This window comes from Antechinus flavipes, chromosome 5 (assembly GCF_016432865.1).
Source record: "Antechinus flavipes isolate AdamAnt ecotype Samford, QLD, Australia chromosome 5, AdamAnt_v2, whole genome shotgun sequence".
NCBI classification, from domain to species: domain Eukaryota; kingdom Metazoa; phylum Chordata; class Mammalia; order Dasyuromorphia; family Dasyuridae; genus Antechinus; species Antechinus flavipes.
In genome coordinates this window covers 46,082,877-46,098,316 of record NC_067402.1, presented here as the reverse complement: position 1 = coordinate 46,098,316, position 15,440 = coordinate 46,082,877, and the positions used below count along the sequence as shown (strand labels likewise).

At 35.6% G+C, this 15,440-nt stretch overlaps 1 protein-coding gene across 2 annotated transcripts in view; it reads left to right on the top strand.

Moving 5' to 3' along the window:
* Positions 1-1,215: 1,215 nt before the first annotated feature.
* Positions 1,216-15,440, top strand: part of AKAP9 (A-kinase anchoring protein 9) — a 174,388-nt gene continuing 160,163 nt past the window's right edge. For both annotated transcript variants that reach the window (XM_052001534.1, XM_052001533.1), the window contains exon 1: positions 1,216-1,421. In XM_052001534.1, the coding sequence (XP_051857494.1) occupies positions 1,374-1,421 (48 nt within the window). In that variant the 5' untranslated portion in view covers positions 1,216-1,373. The remainder of the gene's footprint in view (positions 1,422-15,440) is intronic.

Below are 15,440 nucleotides of genomic sequence, written 5' to 3'. Positions count from 1 at the left end.
TTTATCCTCTGGACAACGCTGAGAGGGAAGTGCTATTATTAACCCCATAGAAGATAAGCTGTTTTGAAAACTAAAGTAGAACTTAGAGATCATGTCTTTTAGGGGTTCTTAACCTGGGATCCACGAATTTTTTAAAAAACTATTTCAGTATATAATTGGTAATTCAATATAAGGATTTCAATTCAATTGGTTTTCTATTTAATGCTATGTATTTTATTTTGTGTATTTAAAAATTCTGGGAAGGGAGTTCATAGACTTCACCAGCCAGCCAAAAGATTCTCGGACATAAAAACGTTTAAGAAACCCTGTTTTATCCAATCGCCTTCATTTTACAAGTGAGGAAACTGAGGTCCTGAATGTTAAAGCGTTTGATAGGATCTCAGATTAGGAGCTAGAAGGCACCTTAGAAAGACCTAGAGGGTCATTCCTTTTACAGGTGAGGAAGCTGAGACACAGACAAGCCAGAGGTTTGCCCACCCCCTTTGTCACAGAGCTAGTGTTACTTGAGACCGAATTTGAATCCAGCCCCTCCCTTCCCTAAATCCAGCACTTGTATCTAGTCCTCCACACTGGCTCTTAGGGCTCTACGTCCAAATCCAGAGCTGTTTCTAGAGATTCCATTCTTGGTCCCTTGTTTGAATAAAGCCAAAGAACAAGTGTGCATCAAGGGCTAGAACAGAACCTTCCTCTCCAAGCAGTGAGCGCCCTTTAAACTATTAGACAGTATTCCTGGTTTAGAATCTTAATCCTCTCTGCTCCTCATTTGCTAAAGAGCTGAGAATCAATGCACTTCTCTTGCCTCAGTTTCCCCATCTGTGAAATGGGGGAGCGGTCGCAGCGACAGGTCCCCCTCCAAGCTGTAGATTATGACCCATCTCTACTCTCTCTCGCTGGACCTGGAGCCTCTCCCATAGGAACACCTGGCCTGACTTGCCCAGTCCGTAACCCTAATGTTTAGCCCCCGGCACCACGTGGTGTGTCCTTAATCTAGGCTGCTAGCCTTGACTTAACTGGCAGGTGGGCGAGCGGTAGGAGGCGGGGCCTGAAGCGCGGCGGGGGGCGGGGGGCGGGGGGCGGGGCCTTAAACGTGGCGGGGGGTTCAGGGGGCGGGGCTCCCGGCGCACCTGCAGGAGTCCGGGTCAGCGGCGGCTGCGCCGACGTCCCCTTCTCTCTCCACCCCCCACCCCCCCCACCCCGCCCGCGGCCTGTCTGTTTACGTGGAGACGAAGATGGCGGCTGCGCCGGGAACAGTCCTCCTGTGAGCCGGCTACGGGAGCTAGCGCGGGGCCGGTGGGGAGCGCGGCCGGGACCTCTGTCTCAATCGGGCCCTTCCTTTCCTCTTTCCCTCCCTCCCTTGCTCCCCAGCGCGAGCCATGGAGGACGAGGAGCGACAGAAGAAGCTGGAGGCCGGCAGAGCCAAGGTAAGCCCGGCCCGGCCCGGCCCGGCCTGGGGAGGGCGGGGAAGGGAAAGCCCGAAGCGAGGCCGGGGCCCGGCCGGGGCCCGGCCCCTAGAGTGGGGTGGTAGGAGGCGCGAGGAGGCGCTGCCTTCGCTGCGGGGGTCCCTGCCCCGCCCCTTCTTGGGCTGCCTCCGCTGTGCCTGCGGAGGGGCTGCCGACCCCGCCCGGCATTCCTCGGACAGCGGACCCCGGCCGGGGTGCTCTCCCCAACCCTGGCTTTTGTCTCCTCCGCGGCAATCAGCTTTTGCGGACTTCTCCCCATTTCCCACCTTGGGGAAGGGCTGTCTTTTGTCTCCTCCCTCTCCCCCCTCCAGGTTGATGTCTTTTGTCTTTTCCCTCTTTCTCTCCTACACACCCCCCAAGACACACACACGCACACGCACGCATGCAGCTGATGTTCAGGTTTTGACAGGTGGACTCTTTCTTTCACTGCTCCACAGTCGCAGGAAGAGCCCCCACCCGGGTTTGAGAGGAGCCCATTGGCGCCTCTGGATCAGCGGGATCGGCTTGTGACAGCTGTCCTGGGACAGCCCTGCACAGCTATGTCCTGAATGTGCCACAAGTGCCAGCTGTGAAATGCTGCGAGGGAAGGGGTGTGTTTGGGAGAGAGGGGGGAAGTCTCCTCTCTCTGGGCATTTGAAGTTCTTTGTGATGGGAAGGGGGCTTGGTGTTTTGTGGAGCTTACAGATTTGACAAGAATGGAGGCTTCTGTGAGAATCACTAAGCATGTTCCACACTTCCAGGATGAACTTGGCTCAGCACTAATAAATCTGGGGCAAAAGGAATGGACATGTTAGGAATTTCATTTTTTTTTTTTAGCATCATTTCAAATTACTTTTCAAAATGGTTGGATCAGATCACAATTTCACCTTACAAGATTATTTCTATCTTTTATGTTTGTGATACTTTAGCTATATATTGTACCTACTGTCTTAAGAATCTTTGACTTAGTATTTTAAGTTTGCAAAGTATTTTTTTAATTTTCACCTTCCTACATGGTGGGTGCTATTGTTGTTGCAATTTTACATATAAGGAAACCCCACTCAGAAGTTGTGACTTGTTAATGTTCCTACAATTAGTATTTGAAACAAAATTTCCAGTGAGTTATTAAGATCATATTTACAGTAAACATTATTTGGAGAGGTGGCTTGTAGTGTAGAATATGATATCATCTAGAATCAAAAGAAATGTAAGTAGGTATGAATCCTGCCTCTATCAGTAGCAGTAACTCATCTGCAAAGTAAGGATGATAATGCCTTCCTTATGAAGTTGTAATCAAATTATTCTATGTAATGCTTTTAAAAGTACTACATAAATATCAGGTATTGTAGACAAGATGCAAATTATAATAATGAATCTCTTTTTTAAAATTTCTGCGTGAATTGTTAGAATTCTCTAAAATGCCCTTGAGTTTTTTGGATCATATTCAAAATGTTTTTATAACTTTATATATAATTTTAGTACTTCAATAGTTAAAGGATTTAAACTCTCACACTAAAGATAATTACTACTATTTCGGTACTTGAAGGATTCATGATATGGGTATATCGACCATTGATTCAAATTAAAACCTCTGTTGTGGCCTACCAAAATAGTCAGCACTTGGTATTCCAATCTGCTGAAGCTGCTGTGTTTTCAAACTTAGCTAGGCTGGTCCTCAGATAAGGAACTACGTCTATACTTTTTAGTCTTTCCTGAGTCTTGCCAAATCTGCTGGCATAGTTTTCAAGATTCCAGTGTGGGCTGCGAATAAGATTCCTCTCAAATTTTGTCCCCTCCAAGTGATTTCAACAAAGGAGTCAAATTTGATCTCTAGACAAATTTGTGTTAACTGTTAAAGTTTTAGTGAGCACAGTTTTAATTGAATCTTCACATTAGTACATCAGGGCTTACTTTTCTTAGAGTCGAGTCTTGAGTGACTGAATTTACTGATCACTGTTACAGTTACAGTTTTTTGTAAGTGATGGGAGAGAAGGGAGCATGCTTTGAAGCCTCTTGATTGCTGCTTGAATCTATGCATCCTGAGAACCTAAACTTACTTTCTGAGGCTTATATACAAGTAAAGAGAGCAAAGAGGCTACACCTTCACAAAAGCTAATAAAAGATGAAGTGGCTTAGTGAAAGATTTGATTGAGAGCCAGGGACACAGTCAAGGACACCCTTAATATCTGTATGACCTTGGAGATAGTTTTTTATCCTCTTTTATTTGAAGTTCCCTTATCTGTAAAATTAGGGAGGGTTTTGAATTCTTTGACCTCTAGGGCCATTTATAGTTCTAAATCTTTGATCACATGATCTGATTTATGAAAAAGCTGGTTTGACTTTTATCTGGAATTTTGTCTACCTTCAATCCAGATGTCATTCTTTAACTGAAAATTAAAATCATTCTTAAAGAACATAGCTTATTGTTTGGGTAATGATACAATGTTTTATTTTTCTCACAAGGATCAGAGGCTTACAGAACTATAAAGATCATCTAGTCCACCTCTTAAGCCCCCAAAGTAAAGAAACAGAGGTGAGAGAGAAGTTAAGGCCTGGGATCACCCTGTAGTAGAGAGGAAATTTGAACTTAGGATTCTCACAAAACTAAATTCTAAATCTTTAGGCTTTTGAAAAAAATCATCTTTGAAAATTCTTCTTGAGAAAGAGGGACAGAACCCTGATTCTTCTTATCTGATCCTATTTAAAGAAGCAACAGGTATGATGTGGCAAAAATGCTATGGTTTTCCATGGGGTTGAAAGGGACTGGTATTTATAGTAGCAGATCTCTTAGGTATCTTGCTAACTATCTGGCTGCCTGTGGGAAAACTTAGTCACTTTAAGCTTTAGGTTTCTTTTCTATAAAATGCAGATAATAATGTTTCTGCTGTCCTCCTACCATCATCGCCCCCAATTGTGAGGACAGAAAACCCAGTATAAATCATAAATTCCTATTATTAGGATTTCACCTTTAACCTTTAAATATTGACTTAATGTGGAATTGAGTTCTTTTTTTTAAAAAAATTGTGAACTACATTTGAGAAAGATTTTTGAAAAGTAATTTTCTGATATTAATGGAATTTAGGTTGAAAAGAGCAAAAAATGTACCTTATTTCCTAAAATCACTTATTATAATTGGGCTTTGTAACTAAAGCCCTAGTATTAAAATTTTTGTCATTACCCTCCAGGGGCATACGATTAGAATCACATTTTATTTCTTAAAATATATTTATCTTATTTTTATTGATATCTTTTGATTTTATATTCATTTCTAAATACATGTTTTTCTTATACTGTTAAATAATCATTTGAAATAATTATTTTAAAAGAAGGAGAAAAAAGACAGTTCTGCAAAACCAACAATCCCTCTTAATTCTAGTGCATTCCCTCTGTTGATTATTTCCCATTTTGCTTCTAAATAGCTTGTTTGTAAATATTTTTTCATGTTTACATGTTATTTCCCCCATTAGATTGTGACTCCCCGAGGGACTGTCTTTTGGCTTTCTTTGTATCTCCGGTGCTTGGCATAGTGCCTGGAACATAGTAGCCATTTAATAAATGTTTATTGACTGACATACAGTATATGCAGCATTCCATACCAAGAATTCTCTACCTCTGCAATGAAAGAATAGTGTATTTTCTCAATTATTATCTTTTCCTTCCCCTCCATTATCTTGTCTTTATATTGTATATTTATATATTAAGTGTCTTCTTTCCCTATATTGTCTTGAAGAATGTAAGTTCCTTAAGGTCAGGAATGGTTTCATTTTCTTTTAATATCTCTTGCATAGTGCTCTAGTAAGTATTTAGTAGTGGTTTATTGATTGATTCTCCAAGGACTTGTTTAGTCCTTATAATTACATAATGTTCAGTTTCTTGTTTTTTTCCCATTTATGTTATCATTTATTACTTTTTGGTTCTGCTTTCTTTATAAGTTTGTTCATATTAATCTTCAAATTCTTATCTGAATTCTTTGTATTCATTCTTTAGTAAAATAATACCCATTACTTTCATGTGTTTAGACATTCTTGAAATAATGGGCATCTACTTTGAATCTAGTTCTCTGACAGCAAAAAAGAGGGCATCTGAGAATGTTAGAGGGTATTTGACCTCCCTGGGAAATATGCCAAGCGGTAGGATCCTTGAGTCAAAGAGTATGGATATTTTAGTCACTTAATTTTGTTGAAGAATGCTTTCTAAAATAGTTGGATTAGTTCAGGTTACAGCAATAGTGTCTGATGTTAACAATTTTTCTCTGTCATCTTTGCCAATTTGCTGGTTGTGAGGTAGAACTGTTGAGTTGCTTTGATTTGCATTTCTCTTATTATTAGTGATAAGAAGTAATTTTTCATATGGTGCTTGTAGTTTCTTTGAGAACTACTCATGTCTTTTGACTACTTATTTATTGGGGAATAGCTCTTGATTTTATATATATGTTTTAATTCTGTATACAAGATGTTTCAAAAGTCTTCATGCAGTTTTAAACTATTAAAGCTTAGATATGTTTCCTTATCAGAGATTTTTGATGCACAAAATTTTTTTTTTCTAGTCAGTGGTTTTCTTTCTCATTGGATGATTTCATTCATATAAAAGCTTCCTGATTTCATGTAATCAGAATTATCCATTTTATCTTTTGTGGTTTCCTCATTATTTTTTGTTGTTGTTAAGCATTTTCCCGTGTCATATTTATGAAAAGTAACTTGGCTCATTATCTTCTACTTTTTAGTGGTGTGACATCTCATGTTCAGATCAAGTTTACATTTTGAGGTTATTATGATATAAAATGTCCATGTCTGATTCTTGCTTAACAAATATCTTCTACTGATCTGCTTACCTTAAAAAAAAAAAAAAAAAAAAAAAAAAAAAGTTGATACCAAATAGTTTTAGTGATTTTTGCTTTATAATAGAATTTGAAATCTGGAAGTATTTCCATTCTCATTTCTCTCTCTCTCTCTCTCTCTCTCTCTCTCTCTCTCTCTCTCTCTCTCTCTCTTAAATTATTAACTTTTTCCCTCACTATCCAATGTCAACATTAGGCATGCTTTTGGGATGTTTTTAATAGGAAACCAAGTAGTTAGATTTTACTAAAATTATTAGGTATTGAATTAGAATCAGCCTCTGAATCAACCTGAAAGCCATTCCTATGAAACAAAACATGAATTTTAGTGTGTGGCTTTGTGAGCACCCATTGTAACAGCACAAAGGCTTTTTCACCTGCTTTGTTCTAAATGGCCAAGATTACTAGGAGGATTTGTACTAGAGAGGAACCTTGTAAATGTAATGAATATTTAGCATTAAAGAATTTACATGGCAAAGTTTTTTTGTATGTAACAAAAACATGAAATCCTTTCATACACCCTTTCATACACATCTATATATTATTAACATCAAATAACTTATACAAGGGAAAAGCTATATTTGGGAATTACATCTCTATTCACTTCTAGAGATGTAAAACATTATTATATTATACATACTTATGACCTGTGATACCATTGCTAGGTGGAAACTCCTTTCATTTGTGCAGATCAACCCATCTATAATAAATAGTCATAAGAGAGTTGACTGTGGTACAGAGTTTAAGTGATTTGCCCATAATCACTCAGCTAGTATGTCAGATGCTAAACTTAAATCCAGATCTTCCTTACTTCAAGTATGTATTGTATACTACATGGACTTTTCTGTTATTAACAGAATTAATTTTTTTCTAGAACTATGCTAGCAATATTCTTGATGATAATGATACATATTGGTGAGAAAGATAAAACAAACTGGCCTTGTGGAACTAAATGGTTAATTCCATTGCCCTTCAAAACTGTTGCAGCTTTTTCCAAATAAAAATATTTACAACATTATATATAAAGAAAACATAGTATTTGTGAGCATAAGAAAGTAAATGTCAGTTATGTTAAGATTAGTAGTAAACTATTGCTGATGCAAATTCATCTCTGTAGTTCATAAAGTTTTAATTCTCCAGTGGAATCCCACAAACCACAGCAGTGCACTAATGTACAATTTTTTTTTATAATTGACAGTACCTATTTTAAAAGAAAAAAAAAACAGTACAGTAATATTAAAACTAAACCAACATTTTTTTTTGGTAGTCTTATGCTTTTTCACTTGAATAGTAAAACTGTTAGTCTTTTTTCACTATCTTCAGCAATAAACAACATAGTTTTGCCTGTAAATGTTGTGTCATATTAGTACTGCCTGAAAAGCAGTGGAAAAAGTTATTGTTAATTAAGCCATGGTCCCACAAATTCTCAATGATTGAATCTATGAGTAAAGAAAAAATTGTAACTATCCAAAATTACTGTACCTTGGAAATTAAAGCTACATTATTCTAATGTAAAGAAACTAGCTTTTTTTTAAACTGTTCTATTTTTCAGCATTGTTTTTTGCTTCTTTACAAGTAATGAGTCTTACTTGGTTCTTGAATTAGAATCAATTCAATATCATCACAAGATAAAAATGTGTACAATTTAAAATTGTTCTTCATGGCTTTGGGGCTTTGTTGGAAAATTATGTAAATCTCAAAAGATGAAACTAAGTGTGGGAACAAAATCAAAGGAAAAGCTGAAAGATGGAATGTTTAAAACTTGTCATAAGAGGAGTCTCTTCAAGAAGGAACTAGAAAGTCCTGAAGGCAAGTAAAATTGAGAAGTGATCCATTAAGAGCCATAGCATGATGTCACTGAATAGTACCAGTCTGGATTTGGAGTCAAGAGGACTGGGCCTCACATGGCAATTGAGCTACATCTGCTCAGGTGATCATGAGCAAAGAATTTAATCTTTTCTGAGACTTCATTTATTTCTCTGCACAATGAGGGGATTAAATCAGATGATCTTCCAGCTATAGATCTGTCATCCCATATTCCAGTAAGGCTAGAGTTATTAATAAGGAAGATTCCTATATATATTAACAATCCAAGTGAAAGTGAAAGTTGAATGATAGAGCATTCAAAATAGGAAGTGAAAAGAGAATTTGGTAATATATTCAAATAATTTGAAGATGAAAGAATCACAGGGTAAAAAAAAAAATACATTATTCCATGAAGTAAAACCTCACTTTTTTTAAAAGTTAAAGAGTTAGAACTTGATTCTGCAAAATATTTTATATGTTAAAACATTCTTTTTTGTTAGCCTTTATCTGCATGTCAATAGAAATAAATGTAATTACATTTTAAAAGGGTGGTTTTTTTTTTTTTGTTGTTGTTGTTGTTTTTTGTTTGGTAAGGCAAATTACAGTTAAGTGATTTGCCTAGAGTCACACAGCTAGGAAATATTAATTGTCCGAGGTCAAATTTGAACTCAGGTGCTCCTGACTTCAGGGCCATAGCTCTATCCAGTGCACCATCTAGCTGCCCTCATCTAATTACATTTTATCTCAAAATGGGCAATCTGTGAAAAACTCAATTATTCTTGTCATAATACAACAACTGGAAGAAATTTCCTTGTTTATTTGCTTGACTTATATAAGACAATTCTACTGAAATTCAATTTAAATTTTCATATCATTAAAATACCTTATGAAAAATTAATTTTATTTAAACTTTAGTTTCTGTTAACAGTGAAGTTTTCATTTTAGTGTAGTGGAATAAACACTGGACTTAAGGTAGGTTGGTTAGACCTCAATTTTGAGTTTTGCATTTGCTACTTATTAACTGCATAACTGTGAGCAAATCTGTTATCTTTCTAAGTCTCAGCTTTCTTATTTAGGGACATAATTGTACTACATATTTCACAGTCACTGTGAGGAGAGTGCTTCATAAATTGTGGAGTGTTATAGCATTAAAACATCACTATTAACTAAGTTTGTAGAATTGTACAGGTCCTTTCATTTTTCTGGGTATCAGGTTCTAAATTTATAAAATGAGTTAAGGATTGGATTGAAATTCTCTTCCAGCTCTGAAAGTCTGTAATTATGAAATGCTACATTAATTATCAAATATAGAGAACCCTAAAATAGGTTTTAGGATTTGAATTCTACTGGAGAATTTTATTTGGTTTTATGATCATGGATTAGGAACCTTTCAGTAGGACCAGTGGCTTTTGGCCCTACCCATACTAGAAAAAAACAATTTCCAGTGTGACACCTTTGATTAAGTGATTTTCTTTAGCCTTAACAAGTATGTTAGAGCATATGAGAATTCTTAAGTATTAAAAACAACTTATAATTATAGATAATATTAACATTCCTTGATCATTGTAGGTTCCCCCCCCCCCTTTGGTTACTTCCACAAATTTCAGAATCTTTTGGAGAAATCAAATCAATAACCATTCCCTATTTGCCAGGGACTGTGCTGAGTTCTATAAGTAGAAAGAAAGACAAAACAGCCCTTACTCTTTTTTTTTTTTTAAATAACTTTTTATTGATAGAACCCATACCAGGGTAATTTTTTACAGCATTATCCCTTGCATGCACTTCTGTTCCGATTTTTGCCCTCCCTCCCTCCACCCCCTCCCCCAGATGGCAAGCAGTCCTATACATGTTGAATAGGTTACAGTATATCCTAGATACAGTGTCCCTGTTTTCCCACATCCCCTCCAACAGTAAGCATTATCTTTCCCTGTCACTCTAGCCAATCTGACAGGTGTGTAGTGGTATCTCAGAGTTGTCTTAATTTGCATTTCTCTGATTAATAATGATTTGGAGCATATTTTCATATGTCTATAAATAGTTGTAATTTCTTCGTCTGAGAATTGTCTGTTCATATCTTTTGACCATTTATCAATTAGAGAATGGCTTGATTTCTTATAGATTAGAGTCAATTCTCTATGTATTTTGGAAATGAGGCCTTTATCAGAACCTTTGATTGTAAAAATGTTTTCCCAGTTTATTATTTCCCTTCTAATCTTGTCTGCATTTGTTTTTGTTTGTACAAAAACTTTTCAATTTGATATAATCTAAATTTTCTATTTTGTGGTCAATAGTGATCTCTAGTTCTTCTTTGGTCATAATTTCCTCCCTCTTCCACAGGTCTGCGAGGTAAACTATCCTATGCTCTTCCAGTTTATTTATAATCTCATTCTTTATGCCTAGGTTATGAACCCATTTTGACCTTATCTTGGTGTACGGTGTTAAGTGTGGGTCAATGCCTAGTTTCTGCCATACTAATTTCCAATTTTCCCAGCAATTTTTGTCAAATATTGCATTCTTATTCCAGAAACTGGGGTCTTTGGGTTTGTCAAACACTATATTATTAAAGTTATTGGCTGTTTTGTCCTTGGAACCTAACCTATTCCATTGATCAACTAGTCTATTTCTTAGCCAATACCAGATGGTTTTAGTAACTGCTGCTTTATAATATAATTTTAGATCTGGTACAGCTAGGCCATCTTCATTTGATTTTTTTTTTTCATTAATTCCCTTGAAATTCTTGACCTTTTGTTTTTCCATATGAACTTTGTTGTTATTTTTTCTAGTTCATCAAAGTAGTTTTTTGGGAGTCTGATTGGTATAGCGCTAAATAAATAGATTAATTTAGGTAGTATTGTCATCTTTATTATATTTGCTCGCCCAATCCAAACAGCCCTTACTCTTAAGGAATTCACATTCTAATGAGACACTACATGCAATTAATTACCTATGTACAAATAAGATATATTCATAATAATAATCTCAGAGGGAAGGCACATCATTAAGGGGGACCAGAAAGCAGCTGTTGCAGAAGGAACCAGTGAAACAAGGAGGTGGCGATGAGGGAGAACCTTCTAGTATCATGGTCAGCTATTTCAAATGAACAAAATCCAGATTATTTTGTCTGAGAAATGGCAAGAAAACTAGTGTCCTTAGATAATAGAGTATATCGAGGGAAATAAAGTGTAAAAAGATTGGAAGGTAGAAAGGGACCAGGTTATGAAGGGCTTTAAAACTGAAACAGGATTTGATATTTGATCCTAGAAATAATTAGAAGGACACTGAAAGTTTTGGTTAGACCTGCACCCAAGAAAGATTCCTTTGATAGTTGAGTAGAGGATAGATGGGAGACCAAGCAAAAGACTTACACTAAACCAGGCATATCAGCAGAAAGAAGAGAATTTATAGAGAGATGCTGTGAAGGTAGAATTGTCAGGACTTGCCAACAGATTGGACATGATAAGATGAAAGAGTGAGAAGTCAAGGACAGAATATGAGCCTGAGTAATATATAATGATGGAATCCTCAATCATAATAGAAACATTAAGAAAAAGACAGCATTTGGCAAAAAAGATATGGACTTCAATTTGGAAATGTTGAGTTTAAAATGCCTCCAAGATAAACAGTTTGAGATAACAAATTGTCAGTTGGACATGTAAAACTAGAGATTAGGAGAGAACTTATGTTAGATAAATAAATTTGAGGATCAAATGCATAGAGATGATAATTGATTTCATGGAAGCTGATTATATTAGCAAGGGAAATAGCATAAAAGGAGAAGAGAAGAGGACCTAGAACAGAGCCTTGGGGAACATTGAAGGTTGGCAGGCACTACTGGATGAAGATCCAGCAAAGGAGGCTGAGAAGGAGCTGTGAGACAGGTAGGAGGCCTAAGAGAGAGGAGTGTTCTAAAAATGTGGAGAAAAGAGAATATGAAGGAAAAGAGGATAATCAACAGTGCCACAGGAAGCAGAGAGGTCAAGGAGAATGATTGAGAAAAGGCCATTAGATTGGGCAGATGTGAGATTACTGACTACTTTTTGAGAAAGCAGTTTCAATTGAATGATATGATCAGAAGCAAGAAGTCAGAGAGTTAAAAAACAATGGATGTATTAATTAATGTAGCTTTTGGTAACTTATTAGATTCTTGACAAAACAATTTCTGTGTTACGGGCTTTGCTGAGGTATTTTAATATCACAAACAATAACAGGTAATGAATGGGATAATAGATTCTGCATGAGTAGTATTATTTGATAAGTGATATTCCACCTTGTCAAGAACTTTAATCTGCATTATGAACTCATTAGTGTGTTCATTAGATAGATCAGCATTATTACTGATTCATATAAAGGCAAAAAAGGTTCAGTTGGGTAGTTACATTTCACTATATCAAGCTTCTAAATGGTTATTTTTTTCTATCATTTAGTCTAATTTGCTTAGTACAGTATGTTAATGAATCACAGTTTGTAGAATTTGAGCCTACCCCACCTTGTTGTCACTTAAAATATTGTAGTTAACTGTTTTACAAAAATGTTGCTATCAAGTATCTGTCCAACATGTATTAATTATTTAATACAAATGAGCACTGTTAGAAAACAACTTGTGAACAAATACAAATAACAGTGCATCTGGGCTCAATTTTGAACAGTATACTACTTTTTATCATTTTAGTTTTAGCTAAAATTTCCTCCTTTTCCAAGTAGCCTTCTCTGATTCCCCCTCAATGCTTATACCTTCTCTCTGAGATTACTTCCAATTTACCCAGTATATATCTTAAATGTACATAACTTTTGCATTAAATTGTAAACTCCTTAATGACAGGGACCATTTTTGTCCTCTTGGTATCCCAGAGCTTAGTAGAGTCCCTGGAACATAAGAAACTTAATAAATTCTTGTTGGTTGTTGATTTATGGTATGCCTCTCCAACTTTGGTGTTTTAGTGATTGAGGCATCTAACATAAGAACAACAAAAAGTTCGGGATTCAAAATCTTGCTCAAGAGAAATGTCTGTATTAATGTTCCTGCAGATGAGTTTGGTTTTGTAGATAGATGTGTCATTTTACAATTTAGGAGTGTTCTAGCAATAGCTTTACCTAGATTTACAGTGATAGCTTTAAGTGCAATGGGAAAATCCTTTGTTTATCCATGAATTTTGCAGATTTCCTTATAATAAATAGCATAGTGCATAAATAGATCTTTTAAACTAAAATATGGATTTTGCAGCACATGAATAAATGAATCTCTAATTGTTGACTTCATAACCTCCATTTGAAACAGTAGATAGAGATTTTTATAATATAATTTTAAAAGCCTGGAAGTAAAGTAATTTAAAATGTATGAGCCTTTATTAAGGTAAAACATCTGGAATTAATTGAATGAAATTTGAAAAGGAATAGGTTAGTAGGAATACTTGTTAATATTCATGGGTTTGGTAGGAAAATGCAATGTGACTTTTAATGAATATAATAGCCTATGTTCAGATAAAGAAATTTTTGCTATCCATAGTTAATATGTTCTGCTCAAGTTTTGGCTAATATATAAACTCATTAAAACAAATCTATGTTTTGTTAAGTTCTCCAAAACTGCAGAAGACCATGAAGCAGGAGATAAGGATGTGCAGTGCTGTTTGGAGATTACTGGTTTGGTCAGATTAGGCCTCTTCCACCAAATAGGAAAGAAGGCACATAGAAACTATTAAAAATGACTCATGAGTTTCTAAGTAACTTAAAGAAATTCTCCTGCTTATTCAAGATGTGTCTGGAGTTACCTTTGATTTGATGCAATTGTTTTTTATTTATTTCCAGAACATTAAATAAAATGAGCATTTACATATACAGAGGAGAACAGAAAAAGAAAATTGTAAATGAAAAAAGCAAATCTCTTTGGTGTACTGTTCCCCCACTCTCCCAAATTTAAAAAAAAGGAGAAAAATAAAAATTATATAACATCTGTCAAACAGAGCATATCCCTATATTAGTTCTATCTCAATAAGGTTTTCTCATTTTGTACCCTGAATTCAGGGCTTTTGTCAGTAAGTGGTACTTTTTCATCAGTCCTTTGTAATCTTTTCATTGAACATAGTTCTTAAGTCTTTTTAAATTGTTTTTTTTTTCCTTTTGAAATGTTACTATAAAAATTATTCTTGCAGTTTTACTCACTTTATTCCATTACTTCATACAAGTCTTCCCAGATTTCTCTGAAAGCATAACTTTCATCATTTCTTATGTAGTTATCAGTGAATTCATATGTCATAAATTGTTTAGGCATTTCCTATTTGAGAGTCATTAGTCAGCAAATATTTGTGACATACCCACAGTGTGCCAAGAACTGAGGATACAAAGAAAGGCAAGACAGCCTCTGCTTTCTAGAAGGTTATAGTTTCATGGGGAAGACATAGGCAAACATCTGTATACAGGATAAACTCAAAATAATCAACAAAAGAGAAAACACAAGAATTAAGGGAAATCAGGAAAAACTTCTTGTAGAAAGTAAGATTTTATCTGAGATGAAGAAAAGCCAGAGAAACCAGGAAGCAGTGATGAGAAAGGAGAGTATTTCAGACATGAGGGACAGCTAGCCAGTGAAAATTCTGTTAAGTTTTTAGTTTTTTATTCTAACAGAGCTCTCTATTTAAATATTCTTATGGATATGGATTCCCTTCTCTTTGATCTCGTGTGACTTAGTCTTAGTAGTATTAGTGTTACTGAATCAAAGGGAGAAAACACACAGCACAGAATTTAGTAACTTTTCGAACATTGTTTCAAATTGCTTTCTAGAAAGGCTGTTATAACTCACAGCTATTTCAACAGAGTATTAGTGTTCCTATTTTCCCTAAACCACTTCAACAATTGTAACTTTCCATTTTTATTATCTTTGCCTATTTACTCATTGTGAATGAAATTTCAGGCCTGTTTTAATTTGCCTTTTTTTTTTTTTTTTTTTTTTTTTTTTTGCTTTTTAATCTGTTAGTGATTTAGGACCTTTTTTCTTTGGGGCTTTGATTGCTTGGATTTCTTCCTTTGAGAATAACCTGTAAATATATTTGACCATTTATCTATTGAGGAATGGCTCTTATTCTTATATATTTTGATCAATTATTTACTTATCTTGGATAGCAAATCTCTATCAGAGAAAAATCAATTTACTTATGTTATCTCACTTAACCTTCAAAATAATCCTATAAAGTAGGTCCTAATATTATCTGTACTTCACAGATGAAATTAGAGATTGTGTCAAAAGCTAGCATCTGAGGCAGTATTTGAACTCTATTCTTCCTAAATTCAAAATCAGTATTCTTTCCAGTATGCCATGTAGTTGCCTTAACTGTTCAACCTTCTAATTTAACTACATTGTTTAACTACAA